Source organism: Bubalus bubalis, chromosome 18, assembly GCF_019923935.1.
Source record: "Bubalus bubalis isolate 160015118507 breed Murrah chromosome 18, NDDB_SH_1, whole genome shotgun sequence".
In the NCBI taxonomy this organism is placed as follows: domain Eukaryota; kingdom Metazoa; phylum Chordata; class Mammalia; order Artiodactyla; family Bovidae; genus Bubalus; species Bubalus bubalis.
In genome coordinates this window covers 1,341,836-1,367,039 of record NC_059174.1, presented here as the reverse complement: position 1 = coordinate 1,367,039, position 25,204 = coordinate 1,341,836, and the positions used below count along the sequence as shown (strand labels likewise).

At 46.5% G+C, this 25,204-nt stretch overlaps 1 protein-coding gene across 3 annotated transcripts; it reads right to left on the bottom strand.

Annotated features, from left to right (window-relative positions):
• Positions 1–18: 18 nt before the first annotated feature.
• COG4 (component of oligomeric golgi complex 4) lies at positions 19–25,073 on the bottom strand. 3 transcript variants are annotated; one of them, XM_044932163.2, is made up of 20 exons: positions 24,875–24,999; positions 22,467–22,563; positions 22,276–22,358; positions 21,082–21,196; positions 19,403–19,577; positions 18,092–18,285; positions 16,384–16,489; positions 15,723–15,880; positions 14,373–14,431; positions 12,457–12,590; positions 10,536–10,654; positions 9,843–10,009; positions 8,936–9,101; positions 4,720–4,782; positions 2,839–2,955; positions 2,173–2,265; positions 1,349–1,432; positions 1,048–1,149; positions 684–812; positions 19–490 (listed from the first exon to the last, which is right to left on the bottom strand). In XM_044932163.2, exons 3-20 carry the CDS (start codon positions 22,296–22,298, stop codon positions 356–358), a joined length of 2,139 nt encoding a protein of 712 aa, XP_044788098.1. In that variant the 5' UTR covers positions 22,299–22,358; positions 22,467–22,563; positions 24,875–24,999; the 3' UTR covers positions 19–355. The 3 variants fall into 3 exon arrangements, with proteins under 3 accessions (XP_044788098.1, XP_025124158.1, XP_025124159.1); XM_025268373.3 differs by lacking the exon at positions 22,467–22,563 and having other exon boundaries at positions 24,875–25,073; XM_025268374.3 differs by lacking the exons at positions 22,276–22,358; positions 22,467–22,563 and having other exon boundaries at positions 24,875–25,014.
• Between the last annotated feature and the right edge of the window lie 131 nt (positions 25,074–25,204).

Genomic DNA, 25,204 nt, shown 5'->3' with positions numbered 1-25,204 from the left:
GGAAACAGCACACTGGCCTCTCTTCAAGGAGCCTGTTTATTCAGGGCGATCATAAACATCACAGCCTCTCCTTGGAGTAAACCTCAGGTCCCCAGATCAAGCCAAGTCCTTCGGGACCGGCAGGGAGGCAGCTCATGTGCTGCCACGTCCAAGGACGAGGGGATGGCCCTCTGTGTGGAAGGCTGGCCCGCCCTGGTGTTCCCACCTAGTTAGGAGCCAAGGCGGACCTACCTCTCTCTACTGGGGAGACACTGTTCCATAAAGCACCCCCACAGGTCTGAGAACAGAGAACGGCCAGAATCGAGGCCTTGTTTCCCCGCTGCCAGCAGGGGAACCGGCTGGGCTCGTGCGGCAGCTACAGGCGCAACCTCTTGATGTCCTCGCTGCGGAAGTCTATGCGCAGGGCCAGCACCTGGCGCACTTCAGCAGGCGTGAGGCGCCACGTCAGCGGGCCCGAGTTGGCGCCCCAGTAATCTAGGATCTCGGTCACCTGTGGGAAGAGCAGAGAGAGTCAGCAAGGAGGGGCCAGCCCGAGGGAAGGCCGGGGAACTCCACCAGAGGCAGTGCAGGGGCGCTCAGGAAAGAGGCGGCCTGCAGGGCTGGGCTGCCACTGGAGACCCACATTTCGTCTCTGCCTCTCCTGAGTCATCTTTCTCTGGCAAGGCCAGGGGAGCCCCACATACCCGCTCCAGATTGAGGATCGTGGCCATCTGGGAGAGCCGGGCAAACTTGTCTCGGATGGTCCAGGTGGTCACCGTGGTGAGGTAGGCAATGAGTGACCTCAGCTCCTTGTCAAACTGCAGACCGCCCAGCTGCATGGGAACATGAGTTCAAGGCCTGGCCCTCCAGCCCAGCAGCACCGGCCCCCAGCTTTGCTCAGTGCTTGGCTGCAAGGCCAGCGGGGACTCGGATGGTGCCTCAGTTGGCTCTGCCGCCTCAGGGCAGCACTGAGCCTAGATGCACAGGGCCTGGGGTAGCCAGGAGGGGACAGCCTGGTCCTCCTTAGGGAAAACAGTAGGGCAGAGGCCTGCACTCTCTTCACGTTACCCGGTTGAAGGTGGACTTCAGCACCACTTTCTCCAACTCAACTGCGACAAGGCTGGTCATGAGGCTGGTCAGGCTGTCGTAGATGACTGGGGACAGGCCGGCCTGCACACAGAGACTGGACGTCAGTGGGGGTCCCACCTTGCCCCTCTGCCTCCATACAAGCCGTCGGGAGTGCTTCCACAGCCTGGGGCTTGGAAGGGTATCCAGGGCTCCCAGCAGTAGTGCGATGAGAAGCCTCAGGGCTGCTGATTTGGGCAGAGGTGGCTAATTCTACAGACTGGTCCTGAGAGCCCTTGCTCACCTTGAACTCTGCCATTTGCTGCTCCAGATTAAGGATGAACTGTTGAACCCAAGGATCGTTGGCCTCATAGTCACTGAATTCCTCCTACGTCAGGAAGCAAGGTGGGTCAGCAGGGACTTCTCCAAGGACCATTCTCCCCCACCCGACTTCCACTCCTGTAGGGAAACACTTCTGTAGCTTATGACTCATCCAGCCTAAAGCCAGCTTAAAACCAGGCTGGCAGAAACTGCTGTTTCTGCATCATACTTCTGACCAGCAACTGAAGCAGTGGCCCAAACCACGTGGTAAACCTCCTGGCAGTTTACTCCCTCTTGTATCTCGTGTTCTATAGGAATGAAAAGATTGTGTATACACGCTCAGTTGTGTTTGACTGTTTTGTGACCCCCTGGACTATAGCTCGCCAGGCTTCTCTGTCCATGGGATTTCTCAGGCAAGAATACTGGAGTGGGTTGCCATTTCCTCTTCCAGGGGATCTTCCTCACTCAGGGATCGAATATGTGTCTCCTGCATTGGCATGCAGGTTCTTTACCAACTGCATCAGCTGGGAAGCCATGAAAAGATAAAGCTAGAAAAAAAAGGTCCTAAGATGTGGGGCAAAAAGAGCCTCAATGAAAGAGAATACATCAAGGCAAACTCCTTTTAGATGTCTTTTGAAGCCCTCTGACTGCAAGAACAACCTGTTACTGGGAGGAAGCTAGCCTTCGAGGGTGAGGGAAATGAGCCTGAGAAATACGTAAGGTACAATCTGTAAGACAGCTCCACTGCCGGGGGCCGGGGAATGCGGGGCAAGCCTGGGCTTGACGGCTGCCTGTGGTCAGGCTGACCTCCTCGATATTGTGGGAGACAGAGAGGAAGGTGTTGATCCAAGGCTGCACCTGCGGCTTGATGGCTGTGCTGCTCAGCTCTGTGAGCCCTTCCTGCAGGACAAGGCAGAGACGCGTCAGACACGGGAGGCACGTGCCCCATCCCTTCCCTTTCTCCGCTCCGTCCACCCTTTGTCTGCCAGGGCATCCTCAGCTTGGAGCCTTTTCTGCAGGCCCTCTGTGAAATCTAGCAGAGATAACACTGATCCAGGAGGTCAGGAACAACCTGTTCCTTTCGAGATCTATCCTGAATCAGGTCCAGGCCAGAGATGCGGCCATGAGGTTGGTCTGATTTCTGAGCGCCTGGTACCAGGCAGTGCCTTCAGCTAAGGCCACGCAGGTCTGCGTACCTATGTGGTTCCATTTCTTCTGAGCACCTTCCTGAGGGCTCCGGGCACTGTGGAGGCCGAGTGGAGATTCTAGAGGACCATGCTGCCAGCTTGTCAACATGGCAGCAGCACTGCTAAAAACCTTGAGTCTTCAAGGGACTTGCACAAGTTCAGTGGCGGGCACTCTGCTCCCTCACGCCTCCTCCCCACCACGCCCATTTCCTTATATGTGTGGAACCCATGATGAGCCAGTAATGAGAGTCTCAGAGCAAGACACAAGCCCAGGACTGGGGCTTACCTGCAAGAGGTCTCGGAATTTGCCGGACACGGCAGCCAAGTCAGAAAGGCAGCTGTCAAACTTGGCCTGGGCCTGCTCCCCTCCAATGCCCTGGCTGAACAGCTTGGTGCAGTCACTCTAGGAGAGAACACCCAGCCATCAGGCTTCTGAGCCCAGGGAATATCATCACGACCACAGCTAAGATTTAAGTGCTTACTGTGTGCCAGGTCCAGTTTCAAGCATTTTACTTTTAATAAAGTACTTTTCTTATGAAGTAAGCACTATTATTATTTCCATTGTATAGATGAGGAAACTAACGCACAGAGAAGTTAGTAATTGGCCTAAAGTCACACAGCACTGTCACGAAGCCAGGGATTACAGCTCCAGAGCACCTATTCATGAACTCCACACTGAGGCTGAGTAGCAGAGAACGCACAGGGACGCTGCTCCAGGTTGCCAGGAGCTGCCTGCGTTTCCTGTAGCCTCCTCAGAGTTTGTGCTGTTTTGGCTCCAGCAGGAGCCAGCAGTGAGGAAGAGCTGCTAAGGGACCAAAATCCAGCAGGCTAATTAATGTTAAAGAAAAGTCAGGAGCACAATTTAACGTGCCATGACGTAAACACAACAGACAACCACCTTGTTGAATACTTATGATGTGAGAGACTCTATGGTACTGGTCCTTTGTGACTATCGCTCTTATTTTATTCCATTTTAAGACCTTTTTGGGGTGAATTTCTAAGCTGGTCCAGTTTACAGCAGCCTCCCGAGCCTCCCTCAGGAAGCCCACCAGCGCAGAGGCCCTCTCCTCGTGTCTGCTCCTGGCCGCCTCAGGCAGCTCAGCCCTAAGGCCAGCGCTCAGCACCAGCCTCAGCGCAGAGCCCCGTGCTTTTGCAGCAAAGCGCCTTCACAGGTACCGGTGCCTGCGGGGAGGCAGGACCCTGGCTCCTCTCCTCTCCCAGAGGCAGCGTTCAGGAGTGGAGGGGAGCTGGGCTCCTTGTTTTCTGGTATTTAACAAAGTAAATGCTGCATGCTGTTGTGTGTAACTACTAATACAATCATTAACCACCACTGCATGCTGCTCATGTACCAGGCGCTTTATATTCTTGTTTAATTCTCACAACAAACCTGCGGGGCAGAGACCATCCTTCCTGTTTACAAGAGAGAAAACTGAGGCTCAGAGAGGTTAGAGAACTTGCCTCAGGCCCCACAGCTGGCCAGTGCTCAAATGGAGATGTGAACTCAGGGGTATCTCACTTCCAAGCGCAAGTAACTTCCACTGTTATATGGCCTTCCTTTAAAAAACGATGACAACAACTGGTTCTCTACAGGGTTAGGTGAACCCTATATTGTATTTTTTTTGGCTGTGCCACTCAGCTTGTGGGATCTTAGTTCCCTAATCAGAGACTGAACCCACGCCCTCACAGTGAAAGTGCAGAGTCCTAACCACTGGACTGCCAGTGAATTCCCCTCAGAATCATTTTTATCTCAAAATTTATGGGAGACTTTATTATTTTTATTAAGTGCTTTCAATCCTGTTTTTCTTTTTTCTTTTTTTTTTTTTTAACCAGGCTACCCAACAAACCAAGAGCAGGGCCCCATGGAGATCTGTATTTCATTTCATTGATGAGAGAAGTGACACTCAGGGATTTGCCCAAGGTCACAGGCCAAGTGTGTGCTGAAAGAGCTAGCCTGAATTCTGATCTCCCAGCTCATAGGCCATAATCTTCTGTAGTTCAGAGATGCGCTGCTACCATCTCAATCACTCATGAATCTCCTCAAGTGCTCTGAGGAAGAGCTGGCTCAATGCCAGGAATGCCACGGCCCCAGCAGGAGAAGCGCACAGGGTCACTCTCGACAGGAGGCATGGGAAGGCTGCAGAGAGACGACAGCCAGGGTCCCCTTTACCTCCAGCGTCTTTTTCAAAGTGGAGATGTTTTCGCTGCAGACTTCCACGTTGTTCAGCGTCACCTGGGAGACAGGACAGAAGAATGTCACTTCCTGCTCACTGCTGTTGGTACCCATTCCTGAGGCTCAAGGCAGCTAAGGACCACCTTCAGCACTGTCACCAGGCAGGGGGCTCAGGTCTCAGCCAGACAGCATGGTGAACTAGGCTCGCCCTATCTCCAGGGCCTGACACAAAGAGGCAGAGAAGCTGTCTGACCTCAGAGGTAGGGATCCAGGCTTTCAGGTCTTTTTGTTCTGTGTGTAGGCATACAAGTCTGGGAGAAGTCCTGGGGCTCCAAACCTCCAAGCCAAGGTCAGTGATGCAAAGGCTGTCACTGATTTAAGAAATGCTTCCTGAGAGCCTGTTACCTATCAAGTATTTTCTCAACCATTAGGTCTGCGGCTCGGCCAAATACCTTCTGCAAAACAAGTACAGCTGACCCTTGAACAACACTGGGGATAGGGGCACAGTAAAAAGTCAGCATATAACTTATAGCTGGCCCTCCATGTCTACATCTGTGCGTGCGTGCTAAGTCACTTCAGTCGTGTCTGACTCTTTTAGACCCTACGGACTGTAGCCCACCAGGCTCCTCTGTCCATGGGATTCTCCAGACAAGAATACTGGAGTGGCTTGCCATTTCTTTTTCCAGAGGATCTTCCCAAACCAGGGACTGAACCTGCGTCTCTTATGCCTCCTGCATTGGTGGGCAGGTTCTTTACCACTAGCGCCACCTGGGAAGCCCACCTGCATCTGTGCATCTGCATCCATAGATTCAACCGTGAATCATAGAGCTGTAGTATTTACCATTGAAAAAAATCCATGTATAAGTGGATCTGTGCAGTTCAAACCCATGTTGATAATACAGTCAACTGTATTATCAAGCCAGCTCGCAGGTGGAAACAAGACACCTAAGCGGGTGAAATGACTCAACAAGGTCAGTCAACTCTTGATTCAGAAAATATTTAAAGTGCCCACTATGTGCCAGGCACTTAGAAGGTACTGGGAATAAAATGGTTAACAGAAAAACTTCAGCCCCTTGTAGAGTATACATTCCTGAAGCGAAGTTGATAATAAATGTCAGGGAGTGATAAGTGCCACAAGGAAACATAAAGCAGAGGAGGATAGTGATTCAGTGAATGACAGGCCACAACGCTAGAGCCAGGGTTGGAATTTAGGTCTCCCCACTCCAGGTCAAGGGCTCCTTCCTTTGTAATTCAACTCTGTATGAGCCTGATGCATAAACACCAATCATAAAAAGCAGTGTGTGACAAAAATGATAATTAAGGTAGAAACTGCGATGGTCATTTAGAGGAAAGAAACCATATCTTGGTCTAAGGCACAACAGGAAGCTCCATGGCAGAGCTGGTACCTGAGAGGGACTTAGGAGGCTAGGAGATAATTCTGGAGAGAAAGGCGAGTGCATTTCTCCACCTCCACCAGCTTCCGCTAGTCCACTGCCCTGTTTGATATTATCGTAATGGTACTTAGGATTATCTGATATTGTCTTATTTGTTTCTTGTTTGCCTTTCCCACTAGAATGACAGCTCCACGAAGGCAGGGATCTAGTTTGTCCAAGAGAACTTTCTTGATGATGGCAATGTTCTAAATCTGAATTGTCCAGTACAGTAGCAATAATCATGTGTGGCTACTGAGCACTTGAAATGTGGCTGGTGCAACTCTGCAACTGGATTTTTAGCTTCAAGTTAAATAGCCACAGCATACTGGGCAGTGCAGCTCAAAAACCTACAACAGTGCCTGATATATAGACGTTTCTCAATAAATATTTGTTGAATGAATGAATGACTATTTTCTGGAGAAAGGATAATAAAGGCAAATGCAGAGTGGCAGAAAATCCCAAAACATATCTGGAGACCAGGAGAGTCGGGGTAGACGTGCAGGGAAATGACAGGAGGTGGGGCTGCAGAGACGGGTGACGTCAGCCTGGGGCGCGGGTGCTATGCGGTCCTGACACCGGGGTGGGGCTGAGGAATATGTAAATTGGGTGAACACTATATGAGCACAGCTGTGGTTTGGGAATACTGATCTGGAAGCCACTGTGCGGGAGAAATTAGAGTTTGAGATAATCATGCTGCCCTTGAACGGGTGTGCCAGTGCCGTGACCAGGAAGGCCGAGGTGAGGGGAGAGCAGCTGAGGTTTCAAGAGGTGAGTCAGAAACTTCAGGATTTCTGGGTGAAAGAGGCTCAGAACCCCAGGGGCTGAGATTAGGATGTCCCTTTTGTCTTTCACAAGAACATTGCCCTTGTCAGCACCCTGCAGCCAGTGCTGGAAGGTCATGCTGCTGACGGTGCTGCTGAGGCTGCTTGCACGGTGGAGGGTGACACTCGAGGCGCCCCTTCTGCGTGTCACAACGCCGGGCCACCAACACCACAGGCGCGACACAAGGCCACAAGCGTCACCGGCCTCCGGAGAAGCACTGCACTGGCACAACAGCTCAAGGATGGAAGCCGTAACCTAAATGTTTCCAGGGCATTTGAGGGCATAACAAAAATCGGTCATGAGGGGAAAATGGATTTGGGTTCAAATGGTATTGATTTCAAAGTTTCCTTGTCCTGACAGTCCTTGTAAGCACGGATTCACTGGGCTTATCCCAGCTCACAGTGACTGATATATCAGCACCGTCGGGGAATTCATATTGACAGCCAAATAAATCAAGGTGACATAAGAAATAGGCCCTGTGGTGGGAGTGATGACATTTTAAGTACTCGGCGTCAGGAAAACTAGAAAACTGTCACCAGGCATTTAGTATCACCTTTTCTTGTCGGCCTTATCTTCTGGGCCTCAAACAATGGAGCTGTCTGAATGGGAGCAGCAAATGTGTGAACACACAGCAGCCAGCCTACTGGGGACTTGTGGAGCCAAGGGATGGAAAACAGGACTAGAGGGACAGATGTGTCAGAATCAGGAGGCCTTCAGCAAAATGCCCAGGCAAAGGTGTCTACTTTTGATGTGGTAGGTAGTAGGGAGTCGTTTCTGAGCAGAGAAATGAAAGAATGAAAGTAAGTTCTGTGAAGAATGAAATAGAATGCAAATAAAAATGAAAAACTAAAGTCAGTTCATGATTATATGAAGCTGGTTGCCAGAAATGCTGGCAAAGTTCTCTAAAGGTACAGAAGCAATAATTTCTTGGACAGAATCCTGTTTTTTTTGGCAACAACCATGACATCCTAAATCGACAGGACCCGTGCTCAGGGAAAATATTTTCAATGACAAGGAGAAAGTAGAACTGCCTGAATAGACTTCATTGGATCTGTCTGAGGACTGGTTACTGTGGTTTTCCCTTGCACAGGGACAAGGTAAAAATTAGCATGTTTAGGCTTCTGTCTCTGAAAGCAACATCTCAACTTTTTTGGTGTCATAGTTCCCTTTAAGAATAATAAAAGCTTAAGAACCTTGCTTCCAGAAAAAAACACATATACACTTTTGCATCCCCTGCAGGGTGGTGTTCAGGACTCCATCTGTGGACCGCTGTCGACTGAGAGGTCCACTGTCGGATGTTTCCTTCAGGTCTCTGAACCCCAGGAGCCGAGAAGAGTCTGGCCAATGCAGGGAGGGCAGAACAGCCTCTGATAGCACCGTACCCACGCATGCCAAGACAGCAGGTGCCAGAAATGCCTGACCACAGGCCCAGGACTCATCTGCATTCTTTTGGGCTCATCACAAGTTGGTTGTTGCCTGGTATGAACCCTTTCATCCCCCCGTACTTCCTCCCCAGCTGTCACACAGCTGTCATGCTGGGTAGCAGCGCTTGAAGAAGCTCACCTTCCTGAGGAGGCTGAACGCCTAAGTGTGCCAGAAAGCAGTCTGGTAGGCCTAGTGGGTCAGCCCCCTCCCCCACTGCGGGCTGTCCTCAGAGAAGCAGTCTGGGGGCTGGCACAGATGTCATCCAAGCCTGGTACTCAGTGGAGCCCTCAACAGCTGGGGGTGCTCCCGGGAATGGGCACTGGGGAGCTCTGAGGCACCCAGCCTTCTTGGCAGGAACATGTCCTGGCTCAGGCTGCTCTGAAAGAGGTCCCTGGGTTAAAATGGTTTCAGAACCTCTAGAACAAGCCTTCCTTAAAGGAGGAATTTTCCATCTCTGCAGACACTGGAGAAGTCTCCAGTTGATGGCTGGTTAACCGTGGCTCAGCCCAGCTCCCACGTGTGGGGCCGCCTACCAGAAAGGACAGCTTGGCCTCGTCGGTGCTCTCGATGCCTTTGGTGTCGAACTTGCCCTGCTGGAGGCTGCTGTGCATGATGCTCACGGCACTGGTCACTCCGCGCTGGATGTCCTGCAGGGTAGTGGCTGGGAAGCCCATCCGCAGCTTGTGACACAGGACGTCCCTGGGGCAGAAGGGCACACGGGGACTGGCAGCATGCAACCTGTCCTCCAGGATGGGTGCACCAGCCGGCTCACCACCCCGAGCCAGCAGCGTGACCTGCTCTTCCCAGGGAACAGGAGGCCCTGAGCAGTCAGGGCATGAGAGGCCGCACCCTCTCAAAGGCACTGCTGTGGCGAGCACACACAAAGAAGACTGGCCGGCTCCTGACTCCCTGGGCGGCTGTCACTGAGCGGCGCTGAGCTCCAACATGCTCAGGAGGAAGCACAGCTCGGTGAAGGCAGCGCCGTGTGAGAGTGGAGACCTCAGCTTGTGAAGGTCAGGCTCCACTCCGTGTTCTACCACTTATGAGATGTGTGATCTCCCTGGGCCCCGGGTTCCTCATCTACAGAAGACAGCCAGTGGCTCCCACCTCATAGGGTCACTGTTAGGACTGAACGGGAGCAGGAAATCAGCACAGTGCCTGCCTTGTAGCAGAGGTAAGTATCACTGTTAACAGTTCCCTTTCCTCAGTCTGAGGGCCAGAAAGAATCCAGTCCAGGGAATACAGATTTGGCCTATAAGGTATCTGGGTGCTGTACAACTGCCTGGAGTTAAGGATGTGGTGCTATGGATAGGAGCTTATAGCCTATATAGAGCTGAACTTGAATCATAAGGGAAAAAAAGGAAGAAGCAAAATGGGCCCCAGGAATCCAACAGGAGGACCTTTCCGCCTCCCAGAGAGTGGAAAGGGTGGTGGCTGTACCTGAAGTCAGACTCCAGCTCTGTGGTGGCGAGGTTGATCATGGCGCAGAGGCAGTCGATGCTAGAGCTAGACAGGGCCCGCCCGATGCACTTCTTAACAATGTAGAAGACGTCATCCACCATGCTGGATGTCAACTGGCCCTTCTCGTAGGTGTCCAGGGCCACAGCCTACCCCAAAGGCAGATTGCCCAGTAAGGGCCCCAGTTCTGTCACGGTTCTAGATGGTTCTGTACTTTGTCTGTGCTTTTCCTAAAATAGCTTGTTCTGGTCACAGCTTGGAGTGGCTCCTCCTTGCTAAAACAGTTAACTTCCCTACTGATCACCAGGGTTAGGAAACTAAGTAGTTAGGGCGTCTGCCTTGAGAATATCTGGTATGCGGGATACAAGACACCAGGGGAGGCCCATCTTCTCCACGGCCCCTCACTCACACACTGCTATGGAGGCGGGGGACAGAGAGGTTCCCGAGGAGCTGAGGTGCTCTTCTATGACCCTTGGGGAAGAAGTCCCAGCTGGGTCCATGAAGAGCCCGATCACCCCAAAGATGCCCTCTGACCATTCAAAGCAGTACACTTAGTCAGCATGCCAGGGTATTCTCAAAGCAGGACCGAGAAATACGACATGCCTCGGCCATGGCTGTCAGCCTGGCTTCCTGGACAGGATGCCCCGTCTCCAAGGGGGGTTTCCTCTGTCCTACCTTGTTGACAGTCTCCCTCATGAAGTACTCCTCCATGGTGATATATAGACCAATGAGCTCCTGCATGGTGCAGCTCAGTAGGCAGTTATTGAGGAGTTTGTCCAAGCACTTCTGGTGCTCTAGGAGACAGCCAAGAAAGGAATACTCACTCTTCTTCCCCAAAGGAAATAGATCTTTTTTTTTTTTAGGTCCCTTTCTAGTCTCTGTTCCAAATCTGTACATAATTTACATGGTTACAATCACAGTACCGATACAATTCTGTTATCCTGCTTACAAATTACATCATAAATATTTCACTGTTTCTGTGTAGTTTAGTTTTTCTTCTCTGTAGCTTACTGATCTTTAACGGCTGTGTGATATCTTATGTATAGTCCATATTTTTTTAAATTACTATTTTTAGACAACTGTGTTATTTCCAAACATTTTGGCATTATTAGAGATAACTGGAAATCACAGTAATTGGAGATTGCAGTTTTTAGATTTTTTATTCTATAAAAAGTGTTGACCAACAAAATTTTCTATGATGATAGAAATGTTCTGTATCTGCTGCCTAATGTAGTCGCCACTATTAAGTACTTGGAATGTGCTTAATATGATTGAGGAACTGAATTTTTAATTTTATTTAATTTTGTGACAGGTGAAAGTATTAGTTGTTCAGTCCTGTCTGACTCTTTGTGACTCTATGGACTGTATGTAGCCCGCCAGGCTCTTCCTTCCATGGAATTCTCCAGGCAAGAATACTGGAGTCGCTAGCCCTTTCCTTCTCCAGGAGATCTTCCTGACTGAGAGATTGAACCTGCAACTCTTGCATTGCAGGCAGAGTCTTTATCATCCTGAGCCACCAGGGAAGCCCTTATAATTTAAATAGTTACCTGTGGCTTGTGGCTACTGTATTAAACAGCACAACTCTGAACATACATGGTCATTATTAACAGCAATAAGTACCAAACTCCAAATGAGCTCAAATCCTCCTTTAAACACCAATTCAGGGACTTTACTGGTGGTCCAGTGGTCAGGATTCTGTGCTCCCACTGCAGGAGGCATGGGTTTGATCTCTGACGGGGAAACATGATCCCACAAATCTTGTAGCAATGCCCAAAACAAATAAAAAAACCAAACCACCAGGTCATATAAATAATTCCCTTGCTATGCATTATTGGTACAAGCCATGCAGATTGCCACAGATGCTGGGTGAGTTTCAGGTCTCCAGTTAAGAGAATTCTGCATATACTCAACCAGCAGGGATTAAACAGTCTTCTTAAAAACCTGGAGTAAGTGTGTCAGTAAAATAGGACAGTGGCACACCTTTTTAGTCAACATATTTATTCCTTCAAAAATTGTGACTGAGGGAACGGGGAGACTGAGGAAGGGAGTGAAAGGTTTTCTCAATATTATACTTCAATACTACATGAGGTGTAATTCACATACCATAAAATTCAACCATTGTATATGGTTGAATTCAATTTTTTTCAGTAACTTTATATTTTGTAACAATAGCCACAATCCAGTTTTAGAATATTCTTATTACTCTTTAAAGTTCCCTCATGAAATTATGTATATTTTTTTGTTCTATCAACCTATCTATCTACAATGTGCACATATTGCCTACTTAAACACCAGTCCTGAAATCTGAGCTGGTGAGGACACAGGGCGTGGGGAAGAGAGCAGGAGACTCACTGAACCATTCTTGCATTTAGCCATTTTCAGCTGTACAGTGATTAGATGGCCTGAAAGACCCAGTCTAATTCTAAAATCTGGAAAGTCCAGATTTCCACCTGAGAGTCAATTTGTCCACAGATCTCCCCCAGAGACTAATAAGCCCCAATTATTTCCTCATTAAAAGAATCTGTGACGTAACTAGTACAAAACAGAGCCAACTATCCCCCAACCCATCCCAGGGAACATAGGCAACACCTTTTACCTTGTTTGACTTCTTCTGAGGCCATGGAGTCCCCCACCTCAAAATCTGAGCTGATCCTTTTCCTGAGGAAGCGCAGGTACAGCTCACTGCGGGCATTCATCAGGGTGACCTCAGTCAGGATGGGGTCCAGTTCCCTAAGACACGTGGAGCAGAAAGCATAAGCAGGACACTGGATTCCTTCAGATATAAGAGCTACAGGGCAAATAAGAGTACAAAGTCCCCCTCCCCCAGGCCCAGGAGGGTCAGCTCTGCCAAGTGGTCCTTCTGGCTCTGCTGGCCTAGTTGTGATCAGACACGGTGGTCAACCACATGTCCCATTTACATGTTTCACCTGAATTATTCACCCCCTAAAAATTCTGCCAGAGTTACATAAGAGATTGGGAGATGTATTTTTATTTTTAGTGTAATATGCTCAATCATGTCCGACTCTTTGCAACCCCATGGACTGTAGCCTGTCAGGCTCCTCTGTTCATGGGATTCTCCAGGCAAGAATACTGGACTGGGTTGCTGTTTCCTTCCCCAGGGGATCTTCCCGACCTAAGAATTGAACCTGTGTCTCCTGCATTGGCAGACAGATTCTTTACCATTGAGCCACAAGGGAAGCCCGTATTTTTGTTAGTGGCTCGAGTAAAAATGATCTATTTTTCATGTAAAACAAATCATGCTTCCCTAACCCCTCATGTAGCTCTGGTGGAAGTTTTTAGGGTACATCCTTAAACTATGTCCCACACCCATCACCTATCTAGATAAAAAGCCAAATCAATCTTGGAAAAAAAGTGTTGGTGGACTCACACTTTCCAATTTTAAAACTTATCACAAAGCTAACAGCAAACAAGGCAGTGTGGTTTTACTGACATAAGAACAGACATATAGATTAATAAGAGTCCAGATATCTTGACATTTATGGTCAACTGATTTGCAACAAGAATGCTAAGACAATTCAATGAAGAAAGAATATAGTCTTTTCAACAAACTACTGGGATAACAAATAGCCACTTGTTAGGAATGAAGTTGATCCCCTCCCTCACATTTTAGACAAAATTAACTCATTTTCCACACTGACATCCAAGAGACCTTTTCAGGACGTAAATCCGGTCATATCGTAATCATGAGTTTTCCACAGCTCTTGGGATACAAACACCAAACGGCCTGACCGACAACCTCGCTGGACTCACCTCATGGCAGACTCTCTCCAACTCCCTGCACTTCAGCTGTACTGGCCTTCTTTGGGTTTTCAATAGACGGAGTCTTTGCACATTTTCCCTCTCCTCTACCTGGAACACATTTCACCTCTTCTTCCTATTTATTCTTTTATCTTTTTGGCTGTGCCACACAGCATGTGGAATCTCAGAGACTGAACTCATGCCCCTGCACTGGGAGCACAGAGTCTTAACCACTGGATCACCAGGGGGGTTCCTCTACTTAACTCATTAAAAAAATAAAAGAAAACTTTTTATTTCTTTTTTGTAAGGGTATAGCCAATTAACAATGTTGTGATAGTTTCGGGTGAACAGTGAAGGGACTCAGCCATACGTATACACTTATCCATTATCCCCTTCTATTTACTCTTAAAGTCTCAGATGTGAGATCACGTCCTCAGGCTTCCTTCCCTTGCACTGCATCAGCCTAGGTTATATCCCTTTATTCATGCCTCCCTGTACTCCATGCTCAGTACACTGTAATGATTAACTGCACCAACTCTAGACCCAGACTGCAGCACTGGTAATGATCTAGTGTTCTTGACAAAACACAAACATGTTATACATATGCTTTTGTTTGTACGCTATATTCCATTCTAAAAAAAGAGTCAAAGACAAAGTATTTTTAAAATGTAAACCACACTAAGAGAGCAGCCTCTGAATGATACTTGATTACCGATTCAAACTTCCATGGGGTGAAGAAAAGAGGATTATTACCTTGGCTCTATTTTTTCTGATGTAGAATTTCTCATCAAGTTGCTCTGGACATGCCGAAACTGCAATATACCACAGAAATGAGAATACTCTTCCCCTCCCTCCTTCTATCTGCTTCCTGCTGGTCCCTCCAGACTTCTGGTATAAGAATGTTTAGATTTAGTTTGTTTAACAGGCAAGCTAAAAGGAGGCTCTCAACGTGAGGTGCCAAAGATTTACTTTTGATTTATATGCTAATGTTCACCTCTATTATTGTACTTAAAAGTGATGCTAGTGGTATTCCAATGAACTAATGTCTAGTCTCCTAGAGTTCTAGAAATTAAACTATATGAAGTTATTCCTATTTCTAAGTTCTATTCTTATTTTATCTGCTTAAAGGAATGGAGAAACAAAGTTCTGAAGAAACATATGTTACCTTCAGCCCTTACTTTGTCAACAAAGGTCTGTCTAGTTAAAGCTATGGTTTTTCCAGTGGTCATGTATAGATGTGAGAGTTGGACTATAAGAAAGCTGAGAGCCAAAGAATTGATGCTTTCGAACTGTGGTGTTGGAGAAGACTCTTGAGATCCCTTGGACTGCAAGGAGATCAAACCAGTCCATTCTAAAGGAAATCAGTCCTGAATGTTCATTGGAAGGACTGATGCTGAAGCTGAAGCTCCAATACTTTTGGCCTCCTGATATGAAGAACTGACTCATTGGAAAAGACCCTGATCCTGGGAAAGATTGAAGGCAGGAGGAAAAGGGGATGACAGAGGATGAGATGGTTGGATGGCATCACTGACTTGATGGACATGAAGTCTGAGTAAACTCTGGGAGTTGATGATGGACAGGGAAGCCTGGTGTGCTGCAGTCCATGGGGTCGCAAAGAGTCGGACACAACTGAGTGACTGAACTGAACTGATTCTTATTTTATCTGCTCAAAGAAATGGAGAAACCTAAAGTTCTGAAAAAGCAAATGTTACCTTTAGCCCTTAAGGAATAAAGGAGAAATCTGAGACAAAATTATTTAACATTGAATAAGACCTTAGGAAATAAAATTCTCAGTCACCAGATGGCAATGCTTGACATTCTGTGATTGACAAGTGGTTTAATGTTTCTGTTGTGTTCCTTTTAGGAAGCCCTTTCTATTTCCTTCTCAGCCTTGTACTGAGGCCATCATCACCTTGACAACACCTTGCGTCCAAAGTAAGCTGGGGAGTGGCAAGATGCAGGCCAGTCTGCATTTGGCATTTTTCTCCTACTTGTATCTTTTTTGCACTCCCCACCCCCTTAGCCTCCCTGCCCCTGATTTATTCTATTCAGTGTTGTTGGCTAATGCTGCTTCCAAACCCCCTGTAAGCTACCCCTGCTCACCTGCTGTCGATAGTCCCTCTGCTTGATGAACTTGTCGACCACCTTCTCTACCTGTCTGTCACATTCCACCTGCAGGTATTTTATCAGGGTATAAAGTCTGCCTGGCCCATAGTATGTTTCCACTATTGGCTGATGGGTCTCCACAATTCGGGCAATTCCTGGAAGGGAGAAAGGGAGAGGGCTGGATTCCAAATGTTCTTCCCACAGATACACTCCTTTCTTCTATCCACGACTGACCTGGGGTCTAACTCAACCCTTTCTGGCTGTTTTACTTCCCAAAATGAACATAAATGGTTCTTATTGGTGTCAGGAATTGCTAAGCAAATCTGTTACCTATGCATAGTGCTTGGTAAACAGCAGGCGTTTGATAAATTATACTGACAGTTTCTACAGGAGCATCTTTGGAAATGAGCATCACTCTCTCCCCTGTCGTTTTTTAGTTAAATCCACTCTTGGAGTTTTATTCTCAAGGACTAGGGAGAATAAAACATCTGAGAGACTCTAATCTTTGAGAATCAGATACTGAAATGGGATGTTAATTCTCCAATAAGCCAGTATATAGCAAACCACAGGATTAAAGTAAAGGCATCAGGCTGGTAAGGAGAAAAGAAAAGCTAGGATACAGGTGCTGGAAGTGTCTTCAGTGGAGAAAGAGGCTTGCCTTCAAACAGAAGAGTCAGTGTATCTGCAAAGATGACTGCAGCTCTTCGATCACTCATGTCTGTGCCTAAAACCAACAGGAGGTTCTCCTCAGCTTTACTGGCCACCTGAAAAAGTAGAAAATCCACATATATTTCTTAGACCAAAAGTTAGCCTCAGTTTTCCTAAAAGACCTCCCAGTGGCTTTTCCCCCCATGTTTCCCTTGATGCTAGAAAGCCTATATGGCACAGAGGAGTGTCCCTTGGGGGCTGTGGGCTGTCCAAACCTCAGGCAAGACAAAGAACCTAACATGGTAGTTAACTCTTCTTCCATTCAGAGGGATTAATGATGTTTTCCTTTTCCTTGATAATATCTACAGCTGTTAAACTGGGGAGAGAGTCCCAAGTTACAATAATTGTTTCAAAGAATAACTCAAGAGTTATTATTAATGGTGCTCTGTTGAGTAGGGGACAGAATCTGGGTACTTCTAAGGGAATTTTAAGGGATTAATAGTAGAAGCCCTTTCCAGGTTTCAGATAACAAAATACTGATAAAAAAACGTATTGATAGAAAAGTACCATAAAGCAGTTACATTTCATTTCTTGTTAATTTTTAGAATGGGTAAAACACTCTTAAACATTCAAAAGGAACAAAGGAGTGTTGGATGAAAAGTAATTCTTTCTCTTATCTGTGTTTCTTGGTCTCCTAAGTTTCCTCCTGAGAGGTGGCCACTGCTAACTGTCCCCCACATACCCCATGTTTATGTAACATACAATCTTTACAGCCGCTCTCTCCAATTTCAACATGAATGATGGCACGCTGTTGTTTAACTTAGTCAGTCACATGTTAGGGAGTAAACTGTGTCTGCACATATGGAACTGTTGCATTTTCCTGAATGGCAAAATAATATTCCACTACACAGAACTGGCGGATGGGGACAGGATGCACTGTGACACACACTTAAAAAAATAACAACTCTGTGCTCACACGTCTACTGTTTGCTTCTCCCCAATCTGAGGCTCCAGGGGAAGGTGAGCGGAGACTAAACTGAAGCGTTTCTTTTTCAGTTTTAACCTGCTTCATCTCAATTTTTGAGCTGCAAGCCTGGGGCTTTTTTCCCCTCCAAGTCTTATTTTGAGACTCAAGCCTGGTTGGTGTTGTTCGGTCGCTAAGTTGTGTCCAGCTCTTTAGTGACCGTATGGACTGTAGCCCACCAAGTTCCTCTGTCCATGATTTTTCAGGCAAGAATACTGGAGTGAGTTGCCATTTCCTTTTCCAGGGCATCTTCCTGACCTAGGAATTAAACCTGCGACTCCTGCATTGGCAGGCGGATTCTTTACCACTGAGCCATCAGGGGAGCCCTCAAGGCTGGTTACGAGTCTAAAAACCACTAACCAACATCTCTGAATGCTCTTACAAGAAGCCAGTCCCTGGTTGACAGCTTGGAAAAGGTGATTCAACTTGTCAGAGAAATTGCATTTTAATTTTCTTATGCTTTCACTTGGTCTGTTGGAATACATCAGTAGATGTCCAGGCCATGCCTGGTACAAAGTAGACTGGTAAGAGTAAGTGCTGAATGAATGCATGTATCCAGTCCTGCCAGGATGCAGAAGAAAAGGGGATTCAAATCCAGAGGTAAAAAGTATCCACAGAAAATGGATCCATCCAGTGCCCCAGTTTGCAGGCTGAGAACTGTACCATTGTCCTGCCAAGCAATCAGGAGCCATACCTGCTTGCAAAGATATTCTGAGAACTTGCTTAATCCCTCCTCATGCAAACCCAGCAGCGGGAAGATCTTGAAGAAGCGCTCCACCTGGGGCAGATCCCCTTCCTTTGTGGCAACGGCAAACTTCTCTGTGACAATGGCTTTGAGACGCTGCTCAGCTTCCTGCAGCAGTTTCAGGTTGGCATCAATCATGCTGCCTGCACAATGGAAGAACATGAGAACTAATGTAGAGAACGGTACTGTGTTAGGTTTAGGCCACTTTGTCTGTGCATTCCAAAAACAGGTATTGAGCACTAAGTGTGTGCAAGACGCTGAACTAGCAATACAGATGGTGAAGAGCTGAGTCAGCTGCACCTCCACTGCCACAGGAGTCACCATCATCTTCAAGAAATGAGGTCTGTGCACAAATGACTGTAATAAAATCCAGTGTATGACAAGTGTCATGAGAAAGGTGCCCACAAGTCACATTTCTGGTTGAAGTAATCAGAAAAGGCTTCCCAGAGATGATACTTTGTTTCTCAAAGATGGGCAAGATTTTGATTTCTCAGTATGGGGTACATACATTCTAGGCAAGGGGAATGAAAACAGCAAAGCACTGGACACAGAAAGATGAAGAGTATTTGCAGAGAACTGCAAGCAGTATCGGAGAAGGCAATGGCACCCCACTCCAGTACTCTTGCCTGGAAAATCCTATGGACGGAGGAGCCTGGTGGGCTGCCGTCTATGGGGTCGCACAGAGTCGGACACAACTGAGCGACTTCACTTTTACTTTTCACTTTCATGCATTGGAGAAGGAAATGGCAACCCACTCCAGTATTCTTGCCTGGAAAATCCCAGGGATGGGGGAGCCTGGTGGGCTGCCGTCTATGGGGTCGCACAGAGTTGGACACGATTGAAGCGACTTAGCAGCAGCAGCAGCAAGCAGTATATACCCTGGTTTAAAGAGGAGCTCAACAAACGTGTACAATGAATGGATGTATGAGCGAACAGCATGAAAAAAGGCTAGAAAGACAAGAGTGGGTGGAGGGTCATGGACAGTCCAGAACAGAAAGCTAAAAATTTAATTTTAATTGTATAAACAGGCAATATTGTCCAGTGTAAAGAACCCACTGGTCAGAGGAACAGTGGATCTGGATTGTTTTCTTTTCCATAAGGTAGGAATAACAACCTTTGCCCTGGGATGGTCTAGGACCTATACTGTGTCTAGTACCAGACAAGAAAATTTCCTGATTTTCCTTTTCCTGATTGAGACTGCCGAGTTCAGATTACAGATGCTTGTAACCAAACTAGGAAGCAGCAGTTTGGGATGCCAACCTTCTTTGCCCTGTCGGCTGAGCTCGATGACTGACTTGTCCAGGCACAAGTAGCGATGAATGTGGGCTGCAGCCTGCTCGTAATCTTCATTTCTCAAAGCAGTCTGAACTCCATCCATGCAGAACTTCAGGTCCAAGATGTCATCAGCTCTCTGAATGGCTTGATAGAGGCGATTCTGCAAAAAGATTTGTTGCTTAGAAACAACATCCTATTCTTTCAAAAGCATCTCTCCAGAAGGTAGGGAGTTTCAGGGGCTGAAGCCAAGTAACCGGAGATCCTTTACAGCCTTCACTGGTAAACTAAAAAACATTACCACTACCACTCACAAAACTTGTGGGTTGATGGTCAATACTACTGACAAGCATCAGACAATTTTATTTATGTGACCAGTCATGTACTTTAATAAGGCAGTAGTGGAGATAATCCATATTTATATTTGGCTTATATTGTTAAATTTATAACATAATCACAGTGTATTTGACATTTTGGGAACATGACATTGCAATCCAATTAATAATGTATGCATGTTGAGGTCTGGTAGAAACCAATCCAAAGCAATTATTCTTCAATTAAAAATAAATAAAATAATGTATGCAAAATATATGGAAAGTATTTTGGTGTAAATAAGCAAGAATGAGGAATTCCCTGGCCAGCCAATCCTTAGGACTCCACACGTTCACTGCTGAGGATGAGGTTCAGTCCCTGGTTAGTGAACTAAGATCCCACAAGCCACACAGCCAAAAAACAAACAAACAAACCAAAACTCACAACCCAGATCCTGTGTTGTTCAATACAGTAGCCACTCTCCACCTGTGACTACTGAGCACTTCAAATGTGACTAATCCAAATTAAGGTGTATATGCGTAAAATACACACTGGATTTCAAACTTAGCACAAAAATAAATAAGGTAAAAATGTCCCATTAATACCATTTAATAGTAATTTCTGAAATAATGGGTTAAACAAATGTTTCTAAATTGTGAAAATTATTTTCACCTGTTCTGCTTTTTAAAAAACAGTCACTGGGAAGCTTTTTAAAAAACAGTGGTTCATATTAGACTTTTTCTTTTCCCACCTAAATGACTTTTATTTCACTTTCTTGCCTAACTTCTCTGGCTAGAACCTCTAGTACAATGTTGAAAAGCAGGAGCAAGAGCTAACATCCTTGTTTTGTTCCTGATCTTTTGTGGGAAGCAACTAGTTTTTCCCCAGTAAGTATGATGTTAGCCCATCTTTAACATCATAAAGATGCCCTTTATCAGGTCGAGGGAGTTCCTTCTCTTCCAAGTTTGTTGAGTGTTTTCATCAAAACAGGTGTTTAGTTTTGTCAAATGTCTTGAGTCTATGAGATGATCATGTGGTTTTTGTCCTTTATTCTATCGATTTGGTATATTACATTAATTGATAGTCTAAAGCAGCCTTGCATGACTGGGATAAATTTTACTTGCTCATAGTATAGTCTTTTTTAATACATTGCTGGATATGATTTACTACTGTTGTTGAGGATCTGTATGTCTATATTCATAACAGCTATTGGTCTGGCATTTTTCTGTGATATCTTTATCTTGTTTTGGTATCTTGCATTACGTTTCTATTGGATGGTCCTGCTCTAATTTCTAACGTGGTGGCTTCTCTACTGCCCTCTACTAACTCAAATATCAAAAGCTCAATGGGATTACCTTGGCCAGGTCAAGCTGACGGACTTTGCTTGACACATTCTCAGCTAGGTTGCAGGTAAAGGTGATCATTCCAGCCAGCTGCTTTGCATCTCCTTCAATCAACTGTAGATTTGGACTGGAGACACACATTGTCAGTATACATATCCATAGGAGTAGATGGTAAAAGAAATGAAAAAACTTTTTTGCAGATGGAGACTATGTCTTCTATTAATACTTCTTTTGCTTGAGCATGCTTGCTTAGTCACTTCAGTCATGTCCAACTCTTTGAGATCCTATGGACTGTAAGCCTGCCAGGCTCCTCTGTCCATGGGATTCTCAAGGCAAGAATACTAGAATGGATTGCCATGCCCTCCTCCAGGGGATCTTCCCGACCCAGAGATCAAACCCATGACTCCTGCATTGCAGGCGGATTCTTTACCCACTGAGCCACCTGGGAAGTCATACTTCTTTTGTATCTCCCCACAACTCTTTGCTCCATTCACTCTATTCATAGCTTTTTCTCAAGCGCGTTTTACTGAAAACTTAGGAGAAGGCAATGGCACCCCACTCCAGTACTCTTGCCTGGAAAATCCCATGGATGGAGGATCCTGGTAGGCTACAGTCCATGGGGTCACACAGAGTCGGACACGACTGAAGTGACTTAGCAGCAGCAGCAGAAGCAGCAGGCTTATATTGAATAATAACTTAATTTAAATAAATACAAAAGACAGCCCTAAATAAGTACTGCCAAAGAACTAGAGTGCAGAATCTCCCCATTGCTAAATGAGCATAAAATGCACTAACCAACACTCTAAGAGGATGATGAAATCAAGATAATTTTTATGACTAGCGAATATACAGAATACACAAAACGGGGGCTCTCAAACTTGAGCCATACATCAGAATCACTTGACATGCAGGTTAAGCTAGAGATTCTAGAGCCCTACCCCCAGAGCTTCTGGTATAGTAGGTCTGGGGTGAGGCCTCAGAATCTGCATTTCTAACAAGTTTCCAGACAATGTTGATACTTGCTGGCCCAAGGACACTTTGAGAACAACCTAACCACACCAGTGGGTATTCACTTTACCTGGAGGTAATTCTCCTTTCCAATTTAAACTCAACTGTCACTGTATAACACAAAGTTAGGAAAAATAATAACTTATCCAGTGGACCCCGATGAAATTTAAAATAGCTCTTGCTGAACTGAAGACTCACCCCATCCGGTGGAGGGTGACCATTTTACTTTCAATGGTATTTTGCTGCTCCAAAAGAGCATCCAACTCTCTCTCCACCACTTTCTGAAACAAAGACACATCCTGTCATTAGCATGGTCAGAAGGAACCTTAAGAGTTATCTAATCTAACTACTTAGCTGAAGAGTAAATCCCATTTCAAATGTCTTCTTACCTGTCATTAAGCTCCCTAGGGCTTTAACAAATAATACTTCACTGTTGCTGTTATCACATTACATAATAACCGATAGCCTAGGCATATCTCATTCCAGCTAGGAGGTGAACACAACAAAGAGACGAAATAAACTTTTATTCAATTTCATTAGCATAGTGCCTAACACAGGGAGGCATTTAAAATATAAAGGCTCAAATAAAGAAAGGAAACTTCTAAACTGGCAGTTATAAATAGTCTCTTCTAGTGTATAAGCCCCACCAGGGGCTTCCCTGGTGGCTCAGACGGAAAAGCGTCTGTCTGCAATGCAGGAGACCCGGGTTCGATTCCTGGGTTGGGAAGATCTCCTGGAGAAGGAAATGGCAGCCCACTCCAGTATTCTTGCCTGGAAAATCCCATGGACGGCAGAGCCTGGTAGGCTACTGTCCATGGGGTCGCAAAGAGTCGGACATGACTGAGCGAAGGGAAGAAGTGTATAATCAGTACCCAGAAGCAATAAATAGAATTCTCTCTCACCCAAGTCAATTTTTGAGTTACTTTAACTAATGTAATATTCTTATGCTTGGGTTTCTTCATCTGCAAAATAGGGATAGTACTATATACCCCTTACAGATGTTAGGTAAGCCCAACAATAACATACATAAATACAGACACAAAACCAATATTATTCTGTCTGTAAGACTGACTTAATCTTTCCCCCCAAAGTATTGATTAACTCAATGAATGCAAGCTTAGTACTGAACTTTACAAAGCACATCTTGCTGAAAAACATACTAAAAACTGCTGGAGCTGTTGTAAGTCAATATTTGAAAATTCTCAAAGATACCAATGACCATCCCTGCTCCAGGCCGAAGCTGCCTTCTGTGCTCAACCTTCACAAAAGTTTGGTTTAGGGAACAGCTACTAAACTATTAGATCACAGCTTAGATCTTTCTGCTGACTGGCAAGGAAGCCGGCTGGCAGTCAAAAATGTATTCACATCAAGTCACACAGAAAAGTAAAGAAGGCTGCAAGGAATGTTAGAAAGCATAAAGCTCACACTCCTCATTTGGCATCAGGCAGGGCTAAGTACAGCTTCCCTGGTGGCTCAGTGGTAAAGAATCTGCCTGCAAATGCAGAAGATAGGGGTCAGATCCCCTGTCCAGGAAGATATCACAGGAAACAGAGCAACTAAGCCCATGCACCACAATCACTGAGCCTGTGCTCTAGGGCCTGGGAGCCTCAACTACAGAGCCCACCGCCCGGCAACTACTCAAACCCTCCAGCCCTAGAGTTGTGCTCTGCAACAAGAGAAGCTACCACAATGAGAAACTCCTGTCTCCACAACTAGAGAAAGCCCAGGCAGCAACTTAAGACCTAATACAGCCAAAAATAATCCTCCTGCCAATGCAGGAGATAGGGGTTCGATCACTGGATAGGGAAGATAATCTGGAGAAAACAGTAACCCATTCCAGTATTCTTGCCTGGGAAATCCCATGGATAGAGGAGCCTGGCAGGCTACAGTCCGCAGGGCTGCAAAAGAGTCTGACACGATTTAGCGACTAAACAACAAGAGCTAAGCACAAGGGATGAAGCGACTTGTCCAAGATCAGACAGTTGTGTCTGAATCTTAAAATCTTAAATTTCTATAAAGCCCTGAATTAACCTGAAACACTAAAATTACACTCTTAAATCATTCCCAACAGAAGGAAGTCTTAAAACGCTTCGAGTTTATTTACAATGATTTCCCGCCTAAATGAGATAACGAGGTAAAAGCATTTCAAAATTTTTAAACTGTTAAGTCGTTGCAAGAGAGCCTTTCTTCCTATTTTGAAAAGCAAGCAAGTCGGCTTACACTCCTCAAGTCTAACTTTACTCTGGCGGAGAAATCTGGCGATTAAGGGCCAGGGAAATCAATGGATGAGTGGGGGCAGATCGCCTAGGTAACAGGAAAGCATGCTTGGGGGCGTGCAAACGAGTAAACAGAGACGTCAGGTCGCTACTGCTGCTGCTGCTATTAAGTCGCTTCAGTCGCGTCCGATTCTGCGACCCCATAGACGGCAGCCCAGGCTCCCCCATCCCTGGGATTCTCCAGGCAAGAATACTGGAGTGGGTTGCCATTTCCTCCTCCAATGCATTAAAGTGAAAAGTGAAAGTGAAGTCGCTCAGTGGCTCCGACTCTTAGCGACCCCATGGACTGCAGCCTACCAGGCTCCTCCGTCCATGGGATTTTCCAGGCAAGAGTACTGGAGTGGGTTGCCATTGCCTTCTCCACAGGTCGCCCCACCTACACTCAACAACACGCCTGCATCTCGCGTAGGTGCTTTTTTGGTTCCTTGGCAAGAATAGAACGTCCCACAGCCCAAATTTCCCACGGCTCCTAGGCCCACTGCCTCTGCGTCCTTCCAGAAAAAGCAGCTCAGCTCCCCCACCTCCTCGCCGCAGAGCCGTTCGTACACAGCCTCCAGCTCCTGCAGCTCGGTCAGGGAGCGAATGAGCTCGGTGGAGATTTCTGAGCAACTGCCTCCTCCCATCCCGTCAGGCGGCCGAGGCACGCCTGACAGCTTCTGAGGGGAATCGAAGTCTGCCATCTTCGTCCCAATTCCTCGCTTCCGGCCCCGCGAGGCCCCGTCCTCGTTGGCGCAACACGTCTTTGGGGCTGTCCACGGAAGTGCCTAATGAATTTGTAGATTTTTTCTTTTTTAACTGTCTACTTTAGAAAGTCAATTCATTCCATATTCTGGAAAAAATAACGGCCATAA

Coding starts and splice junctions, on each gene's coding strand:
- COG4 (XM_025268373.3), bottom strand. CDS start 25,033: ATGGCAGACTTCGATTCCCCTCAGAAGCTGTCAGGCGTGCCTCGGCCG. Junction 19,578..21,081: donor GTCAGCTTGACCTGGCCAAG/GTAATCCCATTG, acceptor ATCTTTTTGCAG/AATCGCCTCTATCAAGCCAT. Junction 12,591..14,372: donor TCAGAAAAAATAGAGCCAAG/GTAATAATCCTC, acceptor CACGTGTCTTAG/GGAACTGGACCCCATCCTGA.